Genomic DNA, 26,777 nt, shown 5'->3' with positions numbered 1-26,777 from the left:
TTGAATATTGTCTGTGTCTCCTCAAATAAAGTATCGACTCCATGAGATTGAGCAGAGTTTTAGTTCTGGCCACTGTTGGAACCCTGGTGCCTTGCACAGTGCCTGGTAGTGTAGGCACGCCATAAATATTTGTCAAATGAGTAAATGAAGAACAACTTTGCAAATTTTTTCCCACTTGGGTGGTGATTGGTAGTGGAGAGTTGATGGACAAGGCCACTGACCAACCAGTGGGCTGTGTGGTGGTGAAGGGGAGGGCCTTCTAGCCCAGGGCCTGGCTGTGGTCCCAGGGCACCGGGAGGAGGTACAGAAGTACAGAGAGCAATAGAAATGAGTTTTTATTTGTAAAAAGTTACAAAATGATATTGTACAAAAATAAAGTCTGTAGAGAACTTTGGTTGTATAACACAAACGACCAAGACAGATCAGAGAAGTCAGAACTTCCAAAGAAGTGCACTCCTTACTGGATCAGATGGTAATCACAATGATAAAGAAAAATCACAAACTTTACCCTTTTGTGGATTTGGTGGAGCGATTTGCTTCAGTTGAAACCTGCTTGTGGTGTGTAGCGATGCAGGGAACAAGTTGTCAACACCCATTGAATCCCACAGCCCCTTTGGGTAGGGACTCTTCATGGGGAGCTGGGGGCCGACTTAGGTTGACTACCTGGGGACACCAGCCACCACACCTGCCAGGACTCTGAGTTGGACAGATGATCCTGGGGCGACATCAAATTGTGCTTCATGAATGACCAGACGGCTGGGTCTGCCCCTATTCTGAGCAGGTTACTCCTCAGCAAGACCCCGGCTCTGGAGAGGGTAGAGGGAGGCCCTTTCCCTCTAGTTCTGAGTCGAGCAAGGGGGGCAGAAAGGACAGAGAGGGGCAGAATGGCGGAGAACTTGGGTCTTTTGGGGCTGGGGAGAAGGGATGTCTGGTAACTGCTGCCTCTTGGTTACTTTGTAAAATTAACATGATTGTTTGAGAGAGGCCAGTAGGTCATTAAATTGCTAAATCTGTCATATTTTTGGGCTAATAGCCACTAAGGTAGTGATAGATGATCTCCTTGATAAAAATGCCTTTTACAAAATGTATGACAAGCTCTAACATAAGGCCCAGTGTATTGCGCATGGATTGGCTGCCAGAAAAATCCAGGATCTGGGGCATGTGCGAGATGGTGGTTCCCATCCTTCGCTCCCTTCCCTTGGAAAGCTTTCCTCATAAAGGTACTGTGATCTGTGAGCTTGGGGCTTTGGGTAGCCATGGCCAAGCCATAAATATCTTCCTCATGTCACTTTCTGATTCTGGGTCACCTTCTTCCAAGGGAGGGGTCAGGTGTACAAGGGCAGCAACTGTTGCTCTGAGGCCGCAGGCAAGGGGCTTTTATGGCAACCAGGCAGAAGCCCCTTCTGGAAGGCCGGCAGTACGCTCCTTGGCTGCACTGGGCACGAGCATGTTTCTCAGAAGGGCGGTGGGGGAAGGATGGAGGAAGAGTCCCTGCCATGGGGGCAGAAGCCTGGCTGCCTGACAGGATTTTTGCTTTTAGGTCAATATTGAATCCAGGACTACCTACTAAAAGGAATTTAACCTTTCATATATTTGGTTATGCATATCATAGATAGATATATGTCGAGGGGAGTAAGAGCTTAAATACGACAGAAAGTGGAGCACATGGCAGACGGGTTCAGAGACGGAATAATGAGGAAATAAAGCCGAGTGCCAACGGACTCTGCACACAGCTCCCCAAAAGGGGGCCCGTCACCAATGCTCCTTCTGACACTTTTCTTTTTTAAAAAATAAAAATAGGGAAGATGCTGAAATTGGGGAAATGAACGAGGGCTTTTCTTAAAAAGGTAAAGTAAGTGATTTTTGCCTGGTGAAAAACTTTTTAATACTTTGAAAAGCATGGACCCTTGTTCTCAATTAAAATGTCCTTTGTCACCTTTCTTTGCATTTTGCGAGCACATATACTTTGGCACCTTTGAAAAGAAACTTTAATAAATAAGAGAAAAAAGAGAAACTCATTAGTGAACGGTAATAAATAACAATAACTTAAATCTCAATAAATAGCTTCTCTATATTTCTGTATCTGAAACAGATGCATTGCATCGAGTAGCTTCTCTGGTCACTGGTGACCACGCATAAACGGAGCTGGGGTGTATGTAACATCTGTCTCTCTGTAAACCGACAGGCCCGGCGGGTTGCCCTGCCCCCGTGCAGCTGGGGGCCTTCCCCACTGCTCTCCTGTGAAAATGCTGCCGAAAACCACAACTGGTTTCCTGTTTCTAAGGACACAAAGGAAATACCTTCAGGTTTGGTTTTAGTCATGAGGACAGCCTTTTTGGTTCCTAGCCAATTTCTTCCCACCCCACACACCATGTTCGAAACCAATCACCAATGGTTCACAAAAAGGCTGGTTGTACGAAACCTCAGGCCTCAACCTTCCAATTCAAAGGTTACTATCTCTTGTGTCTTTGCTTTTGCTTTTTCCTCCTTTCCCGGGTATGTCTCCACTGAGTGACAGAAAAATAAACCTTTCTTGCTTTCAGCGGTAAAATGTAACAGCAAGGAATGACACCAGGATTCCCGTTTCCCTGGTGTCTCCAGATATGTGAAAACAAACCACAGGAGATTCATGGGTTTGGTTTCATGCGCATCCGCAACTGGGCCGTGACCGGTGATTGTATCAGATGAAATGATGGCAACACCCAACGGGGGACACCAGCCCTGAGCTTTGGGTGACATCGGCTGCCGTCTGGGAGAATACAGACGGCTATTTTCTCTCTCTCCTGTCCAGTTTTCTGTAGCTGGATCTCCCTCTACCAGGCTCCCATAACGGCTGCCTTCCTCCTCCTCCTCCTCCTCTTCCTCCTCCGCCTCCTTGGTCCTCATCTTCCATTCTGGGCAAACATTTCCTGGGAACCTTGGTCCCTTTCTTTGCACTGTAGCAGGAATGCAATACACAGCGGTCTCTGGAGCCGGACTCAGATACATCCACACCTTTTAGCGGAATGCTTTCTTAGAATATGGTAAACCAAGTTATCATCTAAAAATGACAGGTCGTCATCGAAGGCGATGGGTCTGCAACATGCCTGCCCTACTTTGTCACTCACCAGCCTTCTATTTTTGGATAAGTTTTTTAATATTTTGTCGTACATTGTCTCGGCTGCCTCGCAGGAGCCACTGCAGTACCTAAAAATCAGTTCCTCCTTGGTTTCGTAGCCCAAACCCAAGTCAGTGACATTTAAATGTATCGCGGTTAAGACACAACCCCGGTTTTTGCCCCTCTGGCCTCGCTGACCTTTCCTTCTGGAATTCTCCGGGTTGGCAGCTGCAGCCTGCCGATTCCGCTCTCTTCTAGGAAGCACTGCCATTTGTTTATCTGGTGACCTTTTCAGTCTTTTAATGGTGGCTTGAATAAAATCCATGACATCATCAAACTGATCAGGATAATCCTCTGGCATATTTGCTGTTCAACAAGAAAACAGAAAAGGTCACATGAGACAACAACAATGATCATTTCAAGCAGTCTTCTGGGTCAAAGGGCCTCCTAAAGGCAGCCACGATTGGACCCACAGCGAAACTATCAGCCAGTTCAGCTAAGTGATCACTGTAATCCCCCAAGAACAGAGGCTAAAATGCACCCTCCAAGACTTTGCAGAAGGAAAGTGATTCAGTTGAAAGAGGAGACTAACGTGGTGGGTGACACACTGCCTGGTAAAAAACAAAGCCTTAGAAGTGTATATTTCACTTGAATAACATCTGCTGTTTTTAACAAGGCTGTAGAGAGTTGCTGTGAACAGGCTGATCCTCTAAGGCCATTTTTCTTGTCTAATAGCGTGACCTAGAGTAGTGGTTCTCAAACGTCAATGTGAATGAGAATAAGCTGGGATGCTCCTTGGAATGCAGATTCCTGGCCCTGTCCTTAGGGGGCGCTGTGGGGAGGGGCCAAGGAATCTGCATTTTTAACAAACCCTGGAGGAATTCTGATGTAGGTGATCCATGGGCCATACTTTGAGAAACCCTGTCTTAGAGGGTGACAAAGGCCTATCTCGGATTGGGAAGTCTTCCAACACTGCTACTTGCATCTGGAATACCGAGTGTCTTCTCTGAAATTGACCCCCACTCGACATCTCTGCTTGGCTGAGTGGGATGAGAACCATTTTGAGAGAACAAATGAAAAGCTCATAAACTCAACTATATTTTAAAACTTCCTTAAAAAACATTAAGAGACGGAAAAATAGCCTACTTTTCATCAACAAAGAGACTAATTTACCAGTTCCTTGGAACAGCATGACTTAAAAAGTTATGGAAATACTGTAAGAGGGCATTTCAATGTATCATAGCAATAAATAGAATGAGATGCTATTTGTGGACAGATGCAGCCTGACCCCGCTGTCTTTGGTTGCAAACAGGACAAGAGGCGAGCACTTTAGGGAGCTCACATGGAGGAATGATGAGGTGATGCCTCTAAAAGGTTTGAGACCTTTGGGTAGAATCATGATTAGCAATCTCTTGGTGTTTCCTGCTGTGTTTCAGCATTTGCTTTGGCTGATCAAGTAAGAGAAGAGTAACTATTTGAACAATTTAATACATTTTTAAAAGAGGAAAGCAATTCAAATGCCTATTTATTAGGTACTAGAACTTTTATGTTCCCCTCATCGCATTTTCGGGTAATTTAGTATGTTTGGGGTTATACATGGCTTAGAAAAATAATACTACAAAAGAGTTGTTAGCAAGAGTGAATGTTTTTTGTTGAGACTGTATCAAAGCAGAGAAGGATTACATTGTGCCTCACCCACGTCAAATTGTTTTGTCATGAACTGATTGTTGAGGTATCCCATTGTGTTAAACAAAATCCAACTAAGGTGACTTAACCATATCTATCTCTCTATCTATCGATATATAGAGATAATATATAATATATATAAAATATATGCTATTTGGTATTGAAAAGAGAGGGGATTGCGTGGAATCCCAGAACACCTTTTTGCCCCATATCTAAAATTTGGCATTGAATGATCCTACTGCCCAGAAGTCACGAAGCTGCTTCCACTGTGCTCTGAGTCCCATCATCTCGCGCCTGGATAACCACAACAGCTCCTAAACTCCCTCATTCCAGCCTTACCCTCCTTCAGTCTATTTTCCACCCAGCAGCTCTCTTAAAACTGTTAATGCAGTGCATGTCTCTCCTCTGCTCCAAACCCTCCAATGGTTCCCCATTTCTCTTGGAGCAAAAGCCAAAGCCTACATTGGCCTAAGGCCCTACCTGACCCGGCAAGCCCCTCTCTCCCAGTCTTTGTTACCTCTGACCTCATCTGCTACTTCTCCTTATTGCCTCCCCTCCAGCTTCTCTGGCCTCCTTCCTGTTCCTCAAACACAGGGTTTCTCAACCTCAGCACTACCTACATTTTGGGTTGGATCATTCTTTGCTGTGGGACACTGTCCCTTGCGTTGTGGGAGGTTTAGTTGTATCCCTGGCCTCTACCCAGGAGATGCCAGTAGTATCTCCCCATCCCAGCAGTGACAAACTAAAGTGTCTCCAGACATTGGCAAATGTCCCCTGGGGGCAAAATCATCATGGGTTGAGAACCACAGGTTAGACATAAGCAGCGACTCAGGGTCTTCGTGCTGGCTGATCCCTCTCTGCCTGGAATGCTGTTCCTGCAGAGCACCCAGTGGCTCACTCTCACATCCCCTTCAAGCCTGTGCTCAAACGTCACTACCACCAAGTCCCACCATGACCTTCCTGTTTAAAATATAGTCCCTCCCCAAGCCCGAATCCAGACCCTCCTGCCCTGCTCTTCCCTCCCACCATATTACTTAATATCTTCCAACACTCTGGATAACCTATTTCTTCTGTTTGATATTTGTTGTCTGTCTTCTCTGATAGAATGTTAACTCCAGGAGGCAGAGGCCTTTGCTTGTTCACCAACAGATCCTAAGTGTCTAAAATAGGATCTGATCCCTGGAGGCCCCCGATGATTTTTGAATGAAGTAGGTCACTTGAAGAGGGGGGAAGAAAGAGTCCTTAATTTTCAAGGGGACACTTGGACTTTAGCTGAGAGCGGCACCATTATGAAATGAAAGGATCCAAAATAAACAGCCTACATCACGCGGGCAGCCTCGATGCCCTGAATGGCACATTTTCTACCTGAGAGTTGAATAACCATCTTCAAGCTGACTTTCCCTTGCCAGCTTCCTGCAGCTTTAAAGTGTTCAGCTCTCAATGCCTGCCTTATCCCCAGTCTTCAGAAAGGGTTCATGCTCGCTGGGAGCAACATGTTCCCAAGGAGGACTGAAGGCTGGGAGAGTATTCTGAATTTGTCATTTCCTCTGAACCACTTTCTAACTGGACTTCCTTAGGAAGTTTTCTTTTCTTTCTTAAAAAAAAACCTTTAAATCTCTGTGATTTAAAGACATGAACCACTTATTTTGAAAAACAATCTGCTTGGCTATTCGTGATTTTTTTCAATAGTAAGCAAGAGAAGAGGAAATTAGGTGTGCACAGTTTCAAAAAACCATGCTTGTGTAGAAATCTGAACTGGTAAAACTGACATATTAGGGGTGATTCATCAAAATACAAAAAAAAGTCTTCAAATTCCAAAAAAGAATCTTTGTTTTACTAAAGGATTCACATGATGGGGTCCCTGGCCCTATTCAAGGATTCCTGAATAGATCATTAACTTAAGAACCTGGGAACATAGGAAGTTAAAATCGATTAAGAATCAACTGAAGATTAATAAGAAATGAGGATGAAACATTACTACAATTTTAACATAAACTAATGGGAAAACATCTGAGTTACAAAAGTTCAACTTACGCCAGTTTAGAGACTCATTAATTTATATAACATAAGTTATATAATTTTGTATTGCTAGAGTTAGAACAATGATTTGAATCAGTATTTATAATGGTCTTATTTATTGCCCAATACTTTCAAAGTTCCTGAAAAACATTTTCCCTCCTTTTTAAGACATGTTGACTGCATGCCTTTGTCCACTGGCATTGCTTGCCAGATAAAATACAGTACACATAATTAAATTTGAATTTCAGATAAATACCGAATACATTTTTAGCATAAGCAGTCCTAAATAATGTTTGGGACATATTTATACTTCGTTATGAGACTATTTAGTCCCTTTTTCCTTATTTTCAATTCCAGTGGCCTTTTCAGGGCGATATGTGCAGCAGCGTGAATGCACCAACCACTCACGCTTTTCGATGAGGTGGCGAACAGATCATTAACCCTAAGTTAAAAGGCTTCCTGGCACTGGGAAGCAGTCAATAAACGTTCGATGTGTTAAACTGAAAGATGTAGCTAATGAGGACTTCTCTTTTTGATGGGAAAACCTCCCTCATATCTCGTTGTGAATGTGGAAATATTTAAGCCCCAAGTTCAGGCCATAGGCAATTCTTACTGAGCTGAAGTTTTTTCGTTTTTTTTCCTTTCTTCTCCTTCTTGAAAAATAGCGCAAAAAATAAATATTTCTGCTGAAAGTTTTACATGGATATGAATTTTGGAAATGAGAAAAGGGCAACAGTATCTTTTCCAAACCACAAAGCAAATAGGCCTGTCTCTTCCAACTAAATTCCTAATTCCAGGCCTTTGGATGCTGACTGAGCTCATTCATAGAGAGGCCTCCATTTATCAACACTAGGCATTTGGGGGGCATTAGGAGCCATGCACCTCACTGAGCCTATGTTTAAAAATTCTGCAGAGGCCTCCACCCGGCCCAGGCAAATAAACTCCCTGTGACGAACCAAGGAGCCCACTGCCTCAATCTTCCAGGAATTCACCGAGCTGAGGGGAAAGAAAGGACTTTGGGTTTGGGTCTGGATTAGCTCCCTAAATGAAGGTTTAATGGCATATCACTTTCTTCTCCATCCTATAAAGGGTTTGGCAGAATGTCGGCGATGCAAACAGCCCTCGTTCGTATGAACTTTGATAGTAAAATACTTGCAAAAGAGGAGCATCATTTTTAAAAAACAGGTCAAACACTTGCTCATTTCCCAGACCCACTGGAAGGATTTATCTTGGAAAACACATCCATCTAAAAGCTAAAGGTTTTGAAAAATCAAAATGCTCAAATGCATTTAAGTCACTCTTCAGCGTGCAACCAAATATTTTGGCATTATTCTATTTAAGATATTTTAAGTTTGATGTGTCCTTTGTATAAACAGTGTTATTTAAACAAACGAAACCTTGTTCTGGGCCACGACTGGGAACAAACCGTTCACTGAACAGGCCTTGCCTCCCTCGATTATGGGGAAAAAAGGAGTAACGTCACCTTGGGAACAAAGGCCTGGGATATTGACTATTTTGTAAAGTTAATTGAGGTTTTATAGGAACAATGGTGAGGCGTCAGAGTACTCCCTGTAACAGCAGAACTAAAAAGGACAAAATGCAAAACATCATCTTGGTTAAGCTGCCATTCCAGTGGACAAAGTATTCTCCTAAATATTGGATTTCTCTTGAAAACAGTACAGGTTAACTATATTTTAATCAAAGGGGTCATTTTATACAGATATCAGGTTGCCCCTTCTTCATCCCAACCAGTCTGGGGGTCTAAGCTGGCCTTCAGCCCGGGGTCAACCCGTGGGTCCCAGAGGAAGGCAGCTCAAGGTTGTGTACAACGTGGTGAGGAGATTATCTCTTACCGGGAGGAGAGGCGGGCTCTGCAGAGGGAGGGAGGTCTCGAGGCTCTGAGGGTCCCAGCAAAGAGGGGGCCTGACCCTAGTACCTACAGGGGCCCTCCCTTAGAGGAGCTGGCTTCTAGGCCAGAGCCAGCCTCAGGGATGCAGAAGCCCTGGAGAGAAGGTCCAGGTGTTTCTTGCTCTGGGAAGGACCAGCGTCTGTGCTTCACTGTAAAGCATTCAGCTTCTGTGTACCAGAAGGGCAAGGGTTAACACGCTGAGGTCCATAAGGGTGAGCTACTGCCTAAGCCAAGGCCAGACAGGTGAGAGGTGTGTCTGGAACCAATGCCCGGGTGCCCCCGCTCCAGGTAGTGCCTGGGTCTGGGGTGGGTAGACGCCGGGTGTGAGGCCATAGGATGCTGTGCCTGGGGCTGCTGAGGTGCTGAGCAGCCCGTCCTCGCATGTAGAACCCTCCCTGAAAGGCTGTCCCAGACAGGAGGCAGGTGGGAACCCCCCCGGGAGTGGGGACATTTAATCTGATATTCTTTGCCTACCTGTACCCCAGGTAAAGTACAAATGGCTCCTCAGACCAAGTATATAAAAAATGGAAGTTCTCTCTCTCTCTCTATACATGCACCCACACACATACACATACATATATGTATGTACACACACACACGCCTGTTTATATGAAAAGAAAAGGTCAGCCTAAGACTGATATAACCTCTCAAGAAAATTCCCAACTAACTCCATTCTTTAGAATAAGTTATTTTCACTTTTCAATAAGGTACGAACATGATTTTCTTTCACTAACATTGAAATATCATAAGAACTACATGGTTGAGTCTTACCTTTAAAATTCCTCACATTACAAAATTTCATCACTCTGTGTTTTAGATAACAGCGTCTTTGCACTTAAAAATATTGCCAATATAAAGGGGACGATAGATGGCTACTTTCACACACTAACTTTAAAACCAACATCATTCCTGCAAGTAGGGATCACATATTATCTCCACTTTACAGGTCAGGAAACTGAGGCTCAGAGAAGATATGTATTTGCCCAGGGCTACCTGGTTCGGAAATGTGGACTCGGTTTGGTTTCAAAGCTCAAACTTGTTCTAGTGCCCCTGCCGCTTATTTGTTTTTACGTACAAATTCTATTGCCACGCAGCTTTTCAAGTCTCGAAACATGTGGCAATTTACTCTGGATGAAGTGTAAGATATCCTGATTTCACAGGAACACATTTACCAAATTCAGGACAGGAAGCGAGTATATTTACTTTCTATTGGAAAATTCGGTATGAACTGAGGTACGTTAAGTAGATTCTAAAATCAGCCTGCCATGGGCCACAGAATATAGCAAATAGTCTCCCAAAAGAGAAAAGCCATGCCTTTCAGGATCTCTCTCCCACGTCCTGGTTCTTGCATATCACTCTAAGGCCGATCTGGCGATTTCCCAGTTAAAACCGGAAAAGCGGCAGCCAAGGACGGCGGCAGATTCAGACAGAGAGGCCCCGTCTCCGGAAGCTCCTCAAACTCACTCTGGCACCAAACGACGAGGCTCTCGCTGCAGAGCTGGAGAGGACAGAGCTTGGGATTCCAGTCTGAGGTCAGTCCCTGACCAGCCTCGTGACCTTGGACGTGTCACTTAACCCTTCTAAGGTCAACCAGACCTTCTCTGGGGCCCTCCCCAGGGCTAAAACCCTAAGATTCGGACAGTCTATGGCTTGATGGGAAAGTGCTGCCAGACATAGGTTTTTTGTCACCTCTGTCAGGGAGAGGACCACCTCCAGCTGATGCCCGAGCAGCATTCTGCTTGGCCACCATCATCAGGGGCCCTAGGAAACCCCACAGGAGGCATTTTAGGTTCTAGTAGTTCTCAACCTTTTCAGTTTACCTCTTGGGTCAACATCGTGGTTACATTTGAAATAATCACCAAGTTCTCTCGATTCATCAAGTCATCTTCCTGTGCCCTATTTTAGGAGAGGTAAAAAGATGTGCATAAAAGGCCTGTATTTGAGTCTGAAAACACCCACGGAGGCATCCTGACACCTCAGTCTCCATCTGAAAGGTGGAGATGGAGTAGTGACCTCTGAGAGGACATACTAAGCCAACATGATATTATAATCCTTCAATCTCTATCAACCAAAAGTCAAACACTAAACTTGCCATTTTCCTAAAATCTCTATTTTATTCATTTCTGTTTCTGCTGCTTCAAGCATGTTTAGGTCATACCCAACTTAGGACTCCAGGGCTAGAATCACCCACTGCAACTGCGACCCAATGGCTCGTGAGAGCTCCACAGCTTATCTTGGAAACCATTGACCCTTGTTCTTATCTGACCTTCACTGATCTCTGAAATGTGTCGTGTAGGTCCATAAGAGTGTTCCAGTTCTCTGAAAAATTCTACAAAGTTTTGTCTTCTGCTGCTATTTAAAAGTGTTAATTTTGTCACTTATTTGAACTATTTAAAAAAGAAGTCCATAGGTCTTGAAGCACTGGCATGCTGACGTATCTCACATTACGTAACGACCATCCTTGCCTTCCTATTGGATAATGTATTCATCTAGCATTAGAGATACCATCCTGGTCTTAAGGCACTCTTGGGTTAACTTCAAGAGGGGTCCATGGCATCTATTTCCCTAAGAACGATCACCAGATGAGGCAGTTTACTAAGTCATTGTGAGCACTGCCAGAGCTACCAGTGCATTCTCTCCATGACCAGTGGTTTGCTGACAATAAGGCATGACATGGGTTTATTTGAAAAGTATTTGCATTGTAAAAACACCAGTGTTTTGTTGTTTTAAAAAACATTTCTGGATCCTCTCAAAGCAGAAGAAAAGGACCAACCAGAATAAAAACCATTTCGGAATATAGAAAAAGGAGACTTGGGTATACTTTTAAAAGATACTTTGGCCACCAAAATGCCATTGTATTTACCATCTCCACCCACTTTGACCAATGTAGTGCATGCTTATTAGTTATATTGTATCTTGAATTTTTATCCTACAACTTAACTGAGAAAACTTGTCATAAGTGTAATGGCAATTATTCCATGAACACAAATAGCCAAAAAGCCTCAGTCACGGAGAGACGGACGGTTTAGTCATTTTGCTATTCAGATTCTGATTGCCCTGCTCTGATTTCCACCTATGTGGTCCATACTTTTATTATATTTATGTTAATAACTTTACAGTAATACAGCATGCCTCCCCTGGGGGAAAATGTCCCTTCTCCTGCTTTTAAGTCAGGAAAACACACAACAGGGTGTCCATTTGTTAGCTAATCCATGAACACCTGGTGTGGGCTAAAAGCACTCCACGATCAGCAGTAAACTCTGCAGGCTAATGTATGCGCATCATAACCTCTGCTACTGCCCTTATTAAAAACTTAACAGGGAAGAGCGAGAACATTACCCAATAAAATTAAGTGTCCAAAAAACCGCTTGGGAAAATAATTTCTTGTGGCGTTATCAGAGGTTCCTTTGCTTCCTTCTGCCCACAAAGCCCTGCTCCCAGCCTGGGAGGCCCCAAACTCCCCAGGGAGTCTGCATTGCACTTCCCTCAGCCCTTCCCAGAGGGCCACCGGAGCAGTAGGTAAAAGGAACATGGAGGACCTGAGGGACTTGGGCAAGAGTGGGGGGAACTAAGAGAAGATGAAAGGAAAATAAAGGGGACGAAAGGAAAGTGTTCTTTATCACTTGAGCCTGTTTCATAGATTCCTGTGGTCAGATGTGAGGAGGGACTTTCTATTCCCAGTGAATAAATTCATTGGAATGTCAGACTCTTCGTGTAATCAGCTCTAAGAATCATTCAAAAATGACTGCAGTTACAAAACCCCAAAGCCGGACTTTTCTCTTCACTGACTTTCCGTCATCGTCAGGAGACTGATGCAGGTGTGTCTTGGGCTGGCAGGAAGTGATCTTGCAGAGTGGGGATGAGAGTGAGTGTTGGGCTCAGGCTGCCCTGGGTCCAGAGTCTGGCTAAGCTGCTTAACCACGTGGAGTCCCAATTTCCCCTTAAAATGGGGACAGTCACACCTTCACTACAATGGAAGAACAGTTTCCAGCTCAGTGCTGGAAAGCATTTAACAAATGATGCCTGAAGTACGTCCTTATGCTTGTCACGTCTGCGATATTTCTTCAGCGATGTCTACATAGGGGGCAGCAGTGTGAAGATTAACTCTACTGGCTCTAGACAAAGTGAGATTACCCCAAGGGAGATGCAGACATTGGTCCCTTGTTAGTCTAGTGTGTTCCATAGAGGAGAGGGCCTGCAGCCCCTGACCTGGTGGTCTACGGTCTGTGGGCAGAAGGAGCAGGCTTATCTGGGGAGTTTGTACTGCCTCTTCTGTGTTCCTAGAAATGCCTGAAAATTAACCACACAAACATCAACTTAGTCCACAGCCCAAGAACGATACTTTTGTGTCCAGTGTGGTATGGGTCAGTGTCATCAAACTGAGACACATGTCCCTCCCGGCACATCAAGACGTTCTACAATGCCTGTGGGTAGTTTTAAGAGAATCAATTTCCAGATCCTCAGCTTCCACATGTACTCGATCCTAAAACTGGTCTGTCCTGCGGCCAGATCTCTTTTCCCATGTCCCCTTTTACAGTCACCCTTCCTCCTTCCTGAGAGAGTGTACTTCTTGTCCATCTCATCTTTTTACTGTGAGGCACTGTCTAGAGGATAAACAACTATAGACACTATGTAAGGACAACTCAGGCATGTATGGCTCCATGGGACAAAGTGCTATGGGTGGCCCCTGATGTGAGGACCCATCAGCATGAACTTAGTATTCTGAGGATGTTTGCCCGAATCTAATCACATGGAAACAATCACACAAATCCAAATTGAAAGGCAGTGTGCAAAACAGCAAGCGAGGCAGCCTGGACTTCTCAAAAATGTCAATGTCATGGGGAAAAAAGTCTTGGGAGCTATTCCAAATTAAAGGAGAATAAAGAGACAGGATAATCAAATGCAACTTGTGATCCTCAACTGATGAAAACTCTATAAAGGACATTATAGCCACAATTGGGGAAATGTGAATATGGACGATCCATTGGATAACATTATTGTATCAATGTTGAATTTCCTGAGCCTGATAACTGAGTTGTGGTTATATAAGATAATGTCCAGGGCCGGCCTGTGGCCGAGTGGTTAATTTTGCGTGCTTTGTTTCGGTGGCCCAGGGTTTCACCGGTTTGGATCCTGGGCATGGACATGGCACCACTCGTCAGGCCACGCTGAGGCAGCGACTGATATGCCACAACTAGAAGGACCCACAATTAAAATATACAACTATGTACTGGGGGGATTTGGGGAGAAAAGGCAGGAAAAAAAAAAAACAGGATTGGCACCAGTTGTTAGCTCAGGTGCCAATCTTAAAAAAAAAAAAAGATAATGTCTTTGTTCTTAGAAGGTATGTGCTGAACTATTTAACGTTATGTTGGCAACTAATTCTCAAATGGTTCAGAAAAAAAATGAAGCAAAATGCTAACAAGAGGTCAATCTTGGTGAAGGGTACATGAGCATTCATTATACTATGAACACTTACTGAGGGAAAGTCCCACATGAATAAATGAAGAAATACTGAAGTGGGCGGTTCCACATTTCATTCTGGCCAGGCCCTCATGGCAAGGCTCAGCGCTTTATCTGCCTGTTCAGCCACTCATCTATCTATTCATCTTATAATTAGGATCCAGAAGTGTGATGGTTGTCACAGAAGTATATTAACCAGTGTATTTGAAGTGAAAATGAAGTCAGATCTTTTCTGACCAAAAAGTCAATTTATTTCAGCTGATTAGTTTGATAGTTTTCCATGAATTGAATAAGCTAAATTTGCAGCTCCAAGGTTTTGCCAAAAATATATTAGAAGCACATATTCCTGAATGGGCGGGAAATCACATCCAGTACAACCATTAAACTTGTGATAAAAAATTTTAGATGTCACCTGAGAAGTGTATAATAGTTTTTCAACATTCTTTTTGCAGGTTTGCAAGGAAAAAGGTTGAAGACTTTTAAACCCATGCCTTTCCACCTCTGTTATCTTTTTAAAGTCCTGCAAAAGTGGGTATTGTCTCTACTGGGCTAACCAGTTGACTCCCAATAGTGACCCAAGCTCTGGCTATGCAAACTCACTCCTAGTCCCTCTGTGGCCGTGCCTCTGACACTTGTGCAGTCACCCTTGGTTTTCGGTGTGAATGCCCTCTTTCCCTGGGTAGAGGGGGTGGATTCTGAGAAGAAGTACCTCCCAAGTGCTGTCAACCTATCAAGCATTCAAGGAGACCTCGCTTTGTCCCCCAAATTTAGGGAGCTTTCCCATACTGCAAAAAGCATCAATACTATAGGAGTCCACAGAGAAATTCATGTTTCTCTCCTTAAAACATTCTGATCTGGGCTTTGAAGTAGCTGTTAATAATATGAGCCTAGGCCCACTGCTGTCCAAATGGAAATCAAAAAAATGGCCTAAAGGAAATTTAAATTCCCTGCTTCTTTCTATTAGCTTGCTCCCTTGATTTTCCTGGAAGTCTGTGTTTCAGGGTTATGAATGTATTTTTAGCAAGTCAATGTTTGTGTTTTCTTAATCTACTAATATGGGAGCACAGTCTGTGTTAAGCCAAAAAATATTGGCTTCGAGACCAGAAATCTGAGGTTTGAATTCTGGTTTTACTACTTAATAGATTTTCGACCTTGAGCAATTCTCTAGGTCTCATTTCTTCATCTGTAAAATGGGGATACCAATACCTCACTTTGTCCAGCAAAGCTCAAACTTACTCAATTTTAGGACAAAATATAAAACCTATTTGTTAAAAACTGAGTTAACCACGTGGATCACTAAGAGGTACTATGACACTAACTTTAATATTAAGTTTTTATTTGTAGCTCTTCACTTACTTGAGGATTAATAGGTTGACTCTATTGTGGCTATGCCGAGAAGCTTTTTAAAAATAAGGACACGATACTTCAAAATGACAAATATGCCTATGCTACAGACCCCACTCACGAGCAGCCTGGGTACTGGAGTAACTTTTGCAGCAAGATGGGTTTGCAGCAAGATCCCACTCACTCAAGCTGCTCCAGTGGCGCCCCATTGCCATTAAAAAGACAGCAAACACCTTCTTGTCCTGGATTTTACAGCATTTCATAATCTGGGTATCACCTACGGAGATATCCTAAATTTCACACCACTTCCCGCCACCTGTTCTCAGCACTTGGCGACTGGTCTGGCTTCCTCCTTGTATCCACCATCTGCCCCTTCCCCATGTCAGGATCACAAATTTGCCCATGCATCTCCCTAGTCTGGAATGTGCCTTTTTTCTTTTTCCTTCCCTTCCTAATACCCATCTTTGAAGTACCAGCTCAAATCCTCCCTCTTCCCTGAATCCTTTCCTGCTATGATCTCAAATCCCAGTGACCTCATTGCTAGGAATTCTTACCATGACCACAGCTAATGTAAACCCCTCGGCAGACATATCTATCCGTCTGACTGACAAGCCACACACCCATCTGCCTATCTATAGTTTATAACTGGGTCATAAGCTATTTAAGTTCACAATTTTGCCTTTTTGATGCCACACAGCACCTAGTGCATGAAAGATATTTAATACCTGCTTCATGATCGAACTGCAGTGATTAAAGAATAAGTGTTTTAATTGAGTGAAGGTGCTATGGACCATTAAGGGCCAAATGAACAAAGATGAATGGGATGTTAGGAGAGGAAAATGCCAGAGAGCTTTTATTTTTATAACAGCAAAAGTAGAAGCTTTTGAGCATAATTCTTAGGCTATTGGATCAACCTAAGGTCCTAAGGCTGGCCAATTCAAATTAAGCCTGCAATAGATTTCTCTAAAGAGCAACAGTTTGATTTAGGTCTCTGGACTGGGGCCAGAGTGAGATGTTGTTCTAAGATCTCAAGTGAGAAATCAGTGCCCCATAAAAGGGTCTGACATGCAGTTTCTTGATTCCAGGAGTCCTGTTCCAAATGGCAGAGCCCCTTCTCAGCTTAGGTAGTCATTTTATTATAGTATTGCTCATTCATACAGTTTCTAAAGCGATAAGAAGCAACAGGTGAGTGGTGCTCATTTTTTCTGAATTCTATGTCCTATAACATTAGATTTGAGAGCTTAACATTTAACCAGCCTGTTGCACTAGAAGCTTCCTTAGCTGGATAACAATGGGCTGAAAGTTTACTAAAGTTTATTAAAAGTTTTTTACTAGGTTTATGAAACATCTTAAACATCCAGCTGGAATCAATTAAAACAGAAACCCTCTATCTCAACACAGGTAGTTTCTAACTCATAGCCCCCTTAACACTTACAGAGAAGGAAGGAGTTGCCTGCCCTGGCTCCCTTCTCCCTATGGTGGAAGAGGGTCTCCCTAACATGTCCACGGGAATCTGGTGGGAAAAATTCCATAGGAACTATGTGGGCTCAGACAATGGGGAAGGGAAGGAGCCGTGAAACCTGGGAAGAGCCAGGGGGAGCCCACCCAGGGGCAGAATCCCAGGCAAGCCTGGCCTGCCTATGTGCTGACCAACTGACTGACCACAGAGCCCAAAATAGTCTCCCCTGTACTTCTTTCAGTCTCCGTACTATGTTATGGTGCTTGAAATTCCACCATTTAGAGCAACCTCTTGTCTTGGCAGAAGCAGGAGTGAAAGGCTGTGGCAGGAGAAAAGGTATTCCTTGGGTGCGTTGGGGAGGGGCTGTTGGAAGTAGGAGGGTGCCAAGTAACAGCTATAATACCTATTTATGGGGCATGGGCTTTACAGGCATTATCTCATTTAACTCTCCCAGCAACCCCATGAGGTAGGTTTAATACTATCCTTATTTTACAGAGGAGGAAACTGAGGTTTAAGAGATGTTAAGCAACAGCTGGTTAAGTGGCAAGGCTGGGATCCAAACCATAGTCTGATCTGAATGTGTGAACTCGAACTCTTGCTTGCCGAAACTCCTGATTTCTTGCTCTATGCCCTCCTTCTGCAGATTATGGGACCTGGCACCTTGGGAAGACACTCTAGTCAATAAGACTGTGATTCGTACTTCAGTTATATCATGGTTCACATAGATTTTTGTGGGCTAGGCTGGGAACTTGATAGCTTGATTTATAATATTGTTCTATAGGAAATATTGTGACTTGCTGCCAAACTGGTGGAATATAATCCCATTGTATTACAATAAATTGTACATTACCTTAATTACAATTTAACAACGCTCAATGTTTTTTCCAGTTGGCTTCTGGTCACACAAAAAGCCCACCTTCCAAGACCAAGGTTCTTCATGTGTAGTTTTAGTTTTCAATGCTACGGAATGACCACACATTGTATATTTCCTGAGCGCACGGGCTTTTGTCTATTATGTGCACCAAGGATTCTCTAGCACCTAGGACAGTGCCTGGCACATATAGGCACACATTAACTATTTGTTGAATGAATAGACGTTTTTAGATCACAAATGTTTAAAACCACATGTACCTTATGCTTTTACTTGTGAAACACATTTAGAGCTGTCACACACAGCTGAGATCTGACATATGACTACGATCGACTAAACTTGGATAAGTTTAGACAACCTCGTGCAACACAGTTTTAGTCATTAGCTGAGACCTTCCTCTCACAAAAAGTGTCTTTCCCTAGGTAGCAAAACTGAACGCTCTGCGTTTCAGTGGTTTGGGGAACTCTGGTCCTAGGTTCAGCAGACTTGCTTCCTGAAGCTGCTTTACCTCTTGTGGGCTGAGGACCATAAGAGGATTCCTTTCTATGACATCTGCAAGTTTCACCTTCTAGATTCCTCATGTCTGCTCTAATCGCCCTTTGGAGATGACGCTGGCACAAAGCAAAAGAGAACAAAGATAGCTAAAGGGAAAAGCCTTGAACACCCTAATAAGAAAATCACAAGCCCTTGAGTTCAGACAAGTTCAAAGTTGCTAAAGGAGGCAGCCACAGCCCATTTACTTTACAGCCAACCTCTAGGCAAGCAAGTGAGCCAGTGATGAATTCTGTTTGGTAGGTTCACCCTCTTCATCATGCTCAGAATAGAATTCTGGCTGTTTCATTTACATTGGAACCAGGAGAACACATGCAACCTCAAGGGAGCGTGTGTGGATGGGGTGCAGTCCAGCCCCCTTTGAACAGCAGAGAATGACTGTTAAAGTGGCACGAAAAAGTCTTTGCTCAATCACTAGGTTACAAATATTTGAAAAGAAGAGAGACCAGTATTTACGGTACTTTCTATTTTCAAATGAAGCAAGTGACTTAATGTTTTTCTACGTAAGTCTTAACCAGTTGCACGGCGTACAGTGCAGGATATAAATGTCAGCACTGCGACAGGGGTGTGTTGACACTGGCTGAGTGCTCAAAGTCTGCACACTGTCATTATTCTGCCTTCCCTGCACTGACAGCTTGCTACCGAATTGAACGTACCTGGAAAGAAGTCAATTTGGCTTAGAATGCAGCTCGGTTTCTCTTTGGGAACACTTCTCTTTCAGGTTTCCTCTAGGATCTATTGGGTCTTCCCACAGATAAAATAGAATTGGGTGTGTTCTGCTGGTTCAGTTGTAAATAGAGAAGCCAGAATCTTGTCCAGTGATGACTTCACATCAGTTTCAGAAAGGGGAAGTAATCTCCCTTCCCCCACAACATGTCCCCTCCCTCACAGTCAGTAAGATTAATGCTACTTTGCTTGCTTTGTGACTTGCCGAACCTTATATGAGGCACAGATTTTCTTAGGGTATTATCAAGTCATAGTGATTCGACCCTGACTGCACATTAGATTTACCAGGGGACCATCTAAATATGCAGATGCCCAGGCCACACCCCAAATCAATTAAATCAGAGTCTCTTAGAGTGAGGCCCAGTATCAGTATTCATTAAAGTCCCCTAGGTGATTCCAGTGAGCAGAGGTCTCTTCTTACAAGTTTCTTCCCAAAGGACGGTTAGGGCAGTAGCATGAAGGCCAGGGGGCAAATCTCATAGCCATTGGCATTTTGGAGTGAAAAAGCCTCCCTTTACTGTACGGTTGTAAACTGTTCATGGAGTTCTAAAGTAAGCAACTTGTCCAAAGTCACAGTTGAAAGCAGAGCCAGAACCAAGGGCCTACATTAAGTAAGCATAGGTAGACAGAATCCTAATATGCTAATTAAATCTCTATGAATTAATCAGGCACAGTCATTTTTCTCTCCTGAACGTCCTGGTTAGAGAATTATTGTCTACTGCTGTGTTCTGTTCCTCTGGCCTAGGCTGTGTGAATGAATGAAAAACCACTTAGCTCTCATGGGTACTGTCCTGAAGACTACGGTGCAGAGCAGCATTTTAAATTTAAGTTTCTCTTGGAAAAACATTTATATACACTAAGATGGAAATTCATGGTTGAAACCAAAGCCTTTAAAAATAGGTTTATACAACTAATTGACAGCAACTTGGAACAGTTACTTTAATTTCAAAGGATCAACCATGTTCTCTTTCTAACCCTAAGTCACTCCTGAAGTCTTAATTTGCCTTTAGGAAAAAAATGAACTTTTTCTCTTTCAGGACTTCTGGAAGAAGATGCTTTTATTGTTGTAATTAAGCATAAAATAAGCCCATCACATTTCCTGGGCTGTTTTTAACCCAAGGAGACAGGGTTTGGGGTACTCTGAGTATACAGCTGATTTGTGGGGCCGCTTCTCCTATGCATATGACCACAGTATGTTTCAAGTGCAAAATAGCTAGAGGGGTAATGGGAGAGGGGAGTAGCCAGGGTGACATCCTGGATACAGCTCACATTGCTTTATTTTGGGATTGTGTCAAATTTTCTACTGCTATCTTTGTTGTCCACATACCTCCTCCATAACCTCTAACTTGTAATATAGCACACCTGGCTTTATGCAACAGATAAACTTCTGAAGATGGAGGGTAAATTATATCAAATCACAGTTGACATGGCCTAATAAACTTGATATCTAAACATGTTAATTTTTGAGAGATAAATCACATATTTATTTTCTACTATGAATAACCTGGTCTTTTCTTAAGAGTTAACATGGTCATGCATGGAGTGAACTACAGACCTCTTCCCCAGTCCCAGCGAGCACTATTTACCGTTAAGTCTTTCTAGAACCGGAACTTTTCTGAACAGATTTGACACTGCCCAGACGCTTGTTTTGGAAATAGAGGCCCTTCTGTGTTTTCTCTGACTCTGGCTTCGTTTTGTGAAACCTTGGCCTTTCCCTTGCAAGGGCAGTTTAGCATGAAAATACAATTGTTTCCAGGATTCAGCACCGCCAGACACACCCAAACAGATACAGGGCTTTGGAAGAAAGAAAAATGTGATGCATATATATGTGTATAGGTGATGGGGAAGCGGAGAAAAAGGGACAACTGTGTGTTTTCCTGTGGTGGTGGTAGTGGTGGGGAAAAGACCCGTTCACCGGAATGCTAAACAGACAGCATAAAAATCTGATACTCTCTCTGCTGGGCTTTGGGCAGCAGCCGGCAGCTAGGGCACTGGCACCGGGAGGGGGCTTCAGCGCCAGCGCAGCTCTGCCCCCGGGTCGGCGAGACCAGAGTGCCATCCGGGCTGCCTTGGAGTGCGTGCGGGCAGCGGGTGGGGGTGCGTAGGGGTCCGTCGGCGGCCCCCCCGCGGGGAGGGAACGGTTCTTACAGTCACTGCTCAGCGCGAAGGGCGCGCGGCGGCGGCCGAGGGAGCGGTCTTCGGCGGGCGCCTCGGGAGGCCTCTTACCGGCGGGCAGCGGGAAGGCGGACGCGGTGTGGAGCAGCACCAGGCAGACAGCCACGACATCCCATAACTTCATCTTAGAGTCCCGTCCGGCGGCGGCACCTGCGCGGGCGGGCGGGCGGGGGAGAGAACCGCAGAATGCACTTTACGCCTGGACGCCGAGGGCCGCCGCGCTGCCCTTGGGCGCAGCATCCCCGCGGGTCCCTGTGCCCCTCTCCAAAGTCGTCACCGCCCTCCTCCGGGACGGCTGAAGCCCAGAGGTTCCCTGGGCATCCCCCGCCCTCTTTCCAAGTCCCCTGCTCGCTCCCCCTCCCGGGTGCGCCCCGGGCGCGGCTTGCTATCCGCGTCCAACCTACAAGGAAGCCCTTCCCTTCCGCCACCTGATCCCAGGGGTCAGATTTTCCAGCAGGGCTGCTGCCCCCGCCAGTACCAATACAACGACACCAGGACACCTGGCCAACACGATGACACCAGTACTGGCGCGCAACGCTCCCTCATCTCTTGGGGGGGCGACGGGGCAGCCCTCACCCTGAGTCTCCCGCCCCAGCCAGAGGCTTTCCTACTCCGCCAGGCAGCTCCCGTAGATCCCGGGAACCAGCCCTCGACGAAAGCAAGCAACCAGCCTTTCATTTTAGGAATAAAATCAAGTGCACCCTCAGCCCGGGGTCCCGATCCTGCTCTCAGCTAGGCGGGGACGGCTCAGTGGCACCACTCACCCCACCTGCGCTTCATTCCTCCCACTTAAATAAGTATATTGTCGCCGGAACAAGAAGTTAGTAGGGACTTGGAGATTTAGGGCCTGTAAAGGAATATCTGCGTTGTTACTAAACTTCCCACGTCAACTCGGTTTAAAATACTACTTCCACCTCTTAAGGTCATGAACGTGAAATAATGTATGAAAAGGCCTAGAGGAGCATAAAGTAAGCGCTCAACAAATACTTTAGTATTGCTGTCAGGTAGGGATTGCAACTGTCTTGAAAATTTTCATCCTTCGTGGTATGCCGGAACACACTCTTTTTATTTTATTTTATTTTTGCAGTTTTGGCAGATTCTTGCCCTAAATCCCTTCCCCTCCCAGAGAAGTCTCGAGCTCCCCGCGGCGGAGTCACGGTCATTCCTGGACGCCTGTACTCAGTCCTGGATGCTGCGGAGGCGCAGGGCCACCAGAAGGCCTAGACCACGAAAGGGCGCGGAGTGGGGGCTCAGCTCTTCCCAGCGAGGGGGCTCCGTTTGGCTTCTCAGTCCTCACACCTCTAGAAAGGAGGGCCACGCAGACAGAGGCGGGCGAGAAAAAGCTACCGTCAACTCAGGGCCAAGTCCCACCCAATTAGGAGGTGGGGAGGGGACCCGGGCACCTCCGGGACTGCGGGGTTACCCAGTGCCTTCCCAATGCCAGTGTTGCAGTTTACAGGAGAATTCATGCAGTTGATTATCCCCTCTTCTCCAAATATAACGGATTCTTAGGTTAATCTCCTTGATCTTTTTCCACGGGAGGGAGTCAGACGGTTTACAGATAAATGCAAAAACCTCGGCACCTTTCCTCTCCGTTAGTTCCCAGGTTTGCCTGCCTCCCTTCCACCAGCCGCCCCCTCCCGCCCCCGTCTCCACCCAGAACTCCCGCCCGGGTTCCCGTGCAGACCACCCGGGGAAGAGTTTAACTCGGCCGCCACCTCCCGCCGCTGCGGAGACGAATGCATTTTCCATCCCTTGGGCATCTGTTTGTTCGCTAGGCAGCTGTTGGGCTCGGGGAGTCTGTAGGGACTAGGAACTCGAGCAACCTGCAGCTCCGGGCGCCTCATGCTGCGCTGGCTGGTTTACAAACCCGAGAAAAAGCAAAGGCTCTGGGCATGGACGCACCGGCTCAGGAAACACTGCACCCAAGGCGCGCATAAACAGCGCAGCGAGGCGCTTTGGGAGAGAGGTCTGGGGGAGCGCGAGGCCTCCCGCCCCTCGCCCCAGCGTCAGCTCTCCTGTGTGTGCGAAATGGCTGGCGGCGCCGAGAAGCAGGGAGGCGCGGGGTTAAGGCGCCACTCCAAATCGCGGTGCCCGCCAGCAGTAAGCGACAGAGGCACTAGATTTCCCTTCCACATTAAGAGGGTTTTTCTTTTTTTTGTTTTCTGCTTGGCCGACGGAGGGCTTTTTAAATTGGACGTGGAGATCCTCAATTAGAAGTGTGGCGAAGCTGGCAAAAGAGGAAACAGTGGAAAACTCCCCGCTTCGTCAGAGGAGGCTCCCAGCTCCTGTTCCCGCCCTCGGCCGGGTGCGGCTCAGGCCCCGAAAGAGCCCTCCCACCTCCCCCGGGAGAGGGGCGGGGGGGCGCATTCTTCCCTCTGAGCACCGCCGGGGCCGGATCCAGCCGGAGCGTCTCTAGTTCCCGGTATTTGCCGGGTGCAAGAAGAGGAGGGAGTCTGGGGGCTGAGCATACACAGTGGTCTACCAGGACGTTTCCCCCCAAGCCCATGTGGGCGCCCCACCCCACCTCACACACACCCGGTGGCTTCCCTGTTGTCTCTTTATCGCTCTCTCAAAGCACAGCTGCCCGATGTGTTTCTGTTGCAACCATCCGCTTTTGCTACTCGCGCAAATTGCTGAACGCACTGCCACGTGCGGTAATCAAGCCCTTTTTCCCAAGTCAGCTCCGCCAGGCTCCCCCGCAACGGTTCCTGAACCCCACAAACTGGTCCCCCTCTGCGTCCGGGACCAACAGCCCAGGCATGGCAAAAGGGGCGCGTCGCGAGCGCCAGCACCTGGTGGTCCCCAAGCCCGGGGCGGAAAGGACGCCGAAATGCCGGTACACGCAGCCGCTTGCAGCCGGGCGCTTCTGGGTTCCCAGCACCAGGGGGCACCAGAAACCGCCGGAGTCCTCTAGCGCCCACGCGGCCCGGAGGCTGCGTTGTCATTTTAAGAACTGTAAAACCGGTGAGCAAGCATTCCCCTACAATCCTCCCCAAATCCAAATTACCCCCGGAACTTCTGGATGTCCTCACCAGCATCCCCGCTTTTCAGGCTCCTACCCCTCCATTCTCCCTTCCTAGTTTTTCTCCACCCACCTCACCTGAGCTGGTAACTCGGTAACCTGCTTTTAGAACTTCCCCCTCCCCCGATTTCCCGCGTCACCATGACAGCTTCACCGCGGGTGAGCGCTCCCGCCGCCAGTGCCCCCGCACCTTCTTGTGTCTGGCAGGATGGGAGGTTTGTTTGGGCTTTGCCGTAAAGATCCAGATTTCAGGGAGAGAAAAGAGAGGTGGGGCGGGGGGCATGCTGCAACTCGGGGTTTTCTTTTGGGTTAAGGACAGAAGTTGCTGAAAGACATATTTATTTTAGCCGTTCCGGGTCCTAACTGACAGAGGACTTATTCTCCCCCTAATTGTTGGGCCCAAGACCGGGGGAGGGAAGGAGATTGACTGACGCTTTCTGCAGACGGTCTGGGGAGGGGTCTGGCTGTTAAAGGGCCCAAGGCCGGGTTCCAAGTCCTGGGGCACCGGAACTCCTTGCGATAGTGGGCTGGGGACGCCGAGGGCTCCCCGGACACCTGACACTTGTTGAAAAGGCGGCACTGTCCCTCTACCCCGCCAAAGCGAAGGCGTGGCGAAACAGTGAGGGCGAGACCTTGTCCAGGCCGGGTGGAAGGCCAGCGGCTCCCACTTTGAGGGCTTTGCGGGAAGAGGTGCGCGCGTGAGGTTGGAAGAAGCATCTCTTCCGTGGAATATTTAAGTGTATATTCAAAATACTGAGGAAGATTAGAGTGCCCTCTAACATACCCGCCGCAGGGGCGGCAAAAGTTTTGTTTGTCCCCGCCAATGAGCAAAAATGTTGGGAGCACAGGGTTGGGCAGCCCCTCCACCTCCCTGGGGCGCGCAAGTAGGCTCTGCCCGCGGGTTCGCCACAGTCGAACCTAGAGAGGCGCCAGGAGGATGGGGGGTTCCGGCGAAAGTCCGTTCCCCGCCCCGGTAAGTGTTGGTTTTCAACGGGTGGGGCTGGAAACCAAACCACGGCGAAATCAGCCCTGAGGTGGTGCAAGGTAGTGGTGGTGGGGTATTATTGGGGAGGTGACACAGAGTGGGAGAAAAGAGGTCACTGAAATAATCACTTCGATGGCCTAGCGAAGACCTGGGCCATCCAAGGTCTTCTTCTTGAGGAGTTTCAAGAGTCTGTTCAAGGCGGAGACCCGAGTCCCCCTCTCCTAACCTCGACCGGGATGGTTAATCGGGGTTGTGGGCATTAGGAAGGTGCAAGCAACTGGGTTCCAAAAAGGGCGAGGAATGTAGCTTTGCAAGACCGCGCCCTGACGAGGTGAGCCCTCTATTTTTAGGTTCTCAGCACCTTTGCAGCAGTCCCTCCTGGGGCCTGCGTTTTCCCTCAGAACAGATCAAAACAAGCTTAATAGTAAGTTACACTCCTGGCACGGCAATGATACCTCTGCAGCTGCACGTCCAGAGAGGACACTCTCTGGTCGCGATGGTTCAAAGATGACCTAGCCCGGCACCGTCCCGGGAGTTGACAGAAGAGCGCCCCGCTGAGTCGGGGAGGGAAATGCCCTTCTTGGACATTCCAGGGTCCAGAGGCATCAGGGGCACCAGAGATCTTTGCCCACGTGCAAAGACAACCTGCCCCTCCGCAAGGCCAGACTCTCTCCCGTTCAACTTCTCTATCTCGTCTGTCCTCCCAGCGCCTCGGGTCCCTCTAGTCTTTCCTCTTTCCAATCTCATCGCCTGCTTTGGGGTCCAGCCGCGCCCCCTCTGTCTCCAGCGCCCCACAGCCCGCCGCGCCAGCCGGCGCCACCCGCTCCCTCCATCCCGGCCCGCTCCCCCACTTACCTCGGATCCGGTCTCCGCAGACCCCCAGTTGGACATTAACTCCAGGAGCCCCGAGTCCCAGCCAGGAGACCCATCCAGGCCGAGGGCAGCAGCGCGGAGCCCCGCCCAACAGGTCAGGGGCAAGAGTTCGCAATCCTGGGGCTGCTCGGGGCAGCGAGGGCGCGCAGGAGGCGGCGGCCAAGGCTCCCGCCGCCGCCGCCGCGGCGAGAAGGGCGAGGGATGCCGACAGCTCCCCTGCCGGCCCCCAGCACCCCCAGAAGCCGAGGTCCGAGCAGCCGCCGCTGTCTTGGGTGGGGGGTGACACGGCTGCGCGCGCCGCGCTCTTGGCTGGGGCTGCGCGGGCCCGGGGCGCGGCGGGCGGCTCAGCGGCGGCGGCCGCGCTCTGCGCCTTCTCGGGGCGCAGCGCCTGGGAGCACAAGACGGGCCGGGCTGATGCTGCCACCGGAGCTGAGGTCTTGCCTGGAAATCCGAACGAGACACCACGTCAACCGGCGCGGGGAGTCCCGTGAAGACATGAGGGCGCCAGGAGCGCAGGCTGGTCCTTGAGAGCCCGGGCCGGGGGGCCGGGGTGGGGGAGGGGAGGCGCGGGGCCCCGGGAGGGGAGGGGTCGG

The 26,777-nt window shown here is 47.3% G+C and overlaps 1 protein-coding gene and 1 long non-coding RNA gene across 3 annotated transcripts in view; one reads left to right on the top strand and one right to left on the bottom strand.

Annotated features, from left to right (window-relative positions):
• Positions 1-319: 319 nt before the first annotated feature.
• Positions 320-26,777, bottom strand: GDNF (glial cell derived neurotrophic factor). Of its 2 annotated transcripts, none has more exons than XM_005604305.4 (3): positions 26,167-26,777; positions 21,275-21,451; positions 320-3,463 (listed from the first exon to the last, which is right to left on the bottom strand). In XM_005604305.4, exons 2-3 carry the CDS (start codon positions 21,423-21,425, stop codon positions 2,979-2,981), a joined length of 636 nt encoding a protein of 211 aa, XP_005604362.1. In that variant the 5' UTR covers positions 21,426-21,451; positions 26,167-26,777; the 3' UTR covers positions 320-2,978. The 2 variants fall into 2 exon arrangements, with proteins under 2 accessions (XP_005604362.1, XP_001497230.3); XM_001497180.7 differs by having other exon boundaries at positions 21,353-21,451.
• Positions 25,283-26,777, top strand: part of LOC106782347 (uncharacterized) — a 95,540-nt gene continuing 94,045 nt past the window's right edge. The window contains exon 1 of the long non-coding RNA XR_011430160.1: positions 25,283-25,299. This is a non-coding gene — a long non-coding RNA (uncharacterized lncRNA). The remainder of the gene's footprint in view (positions 25,300-26,777) is intronic.

Source organism: Equus caballus, chromosome 21, assembly GCF_041296265.1.
Source record: "Equus caballus isolate H_3958 breed thoroughbred chromosome 21, TB-T2T, whole genome shotgun sequence".
In the NCBI taxonomy this organism is placed as follows: Eukaryota; Metazoa; Chordata; class Mammalia; order Perissodactyla; family Equidae; genus Equus; species Equus caballus.
The sequence above is the reverse complement of the archived record's forward strand: the minus strand, read 5'-3'. Positions and strand labels throughout refer to the sequence as shown.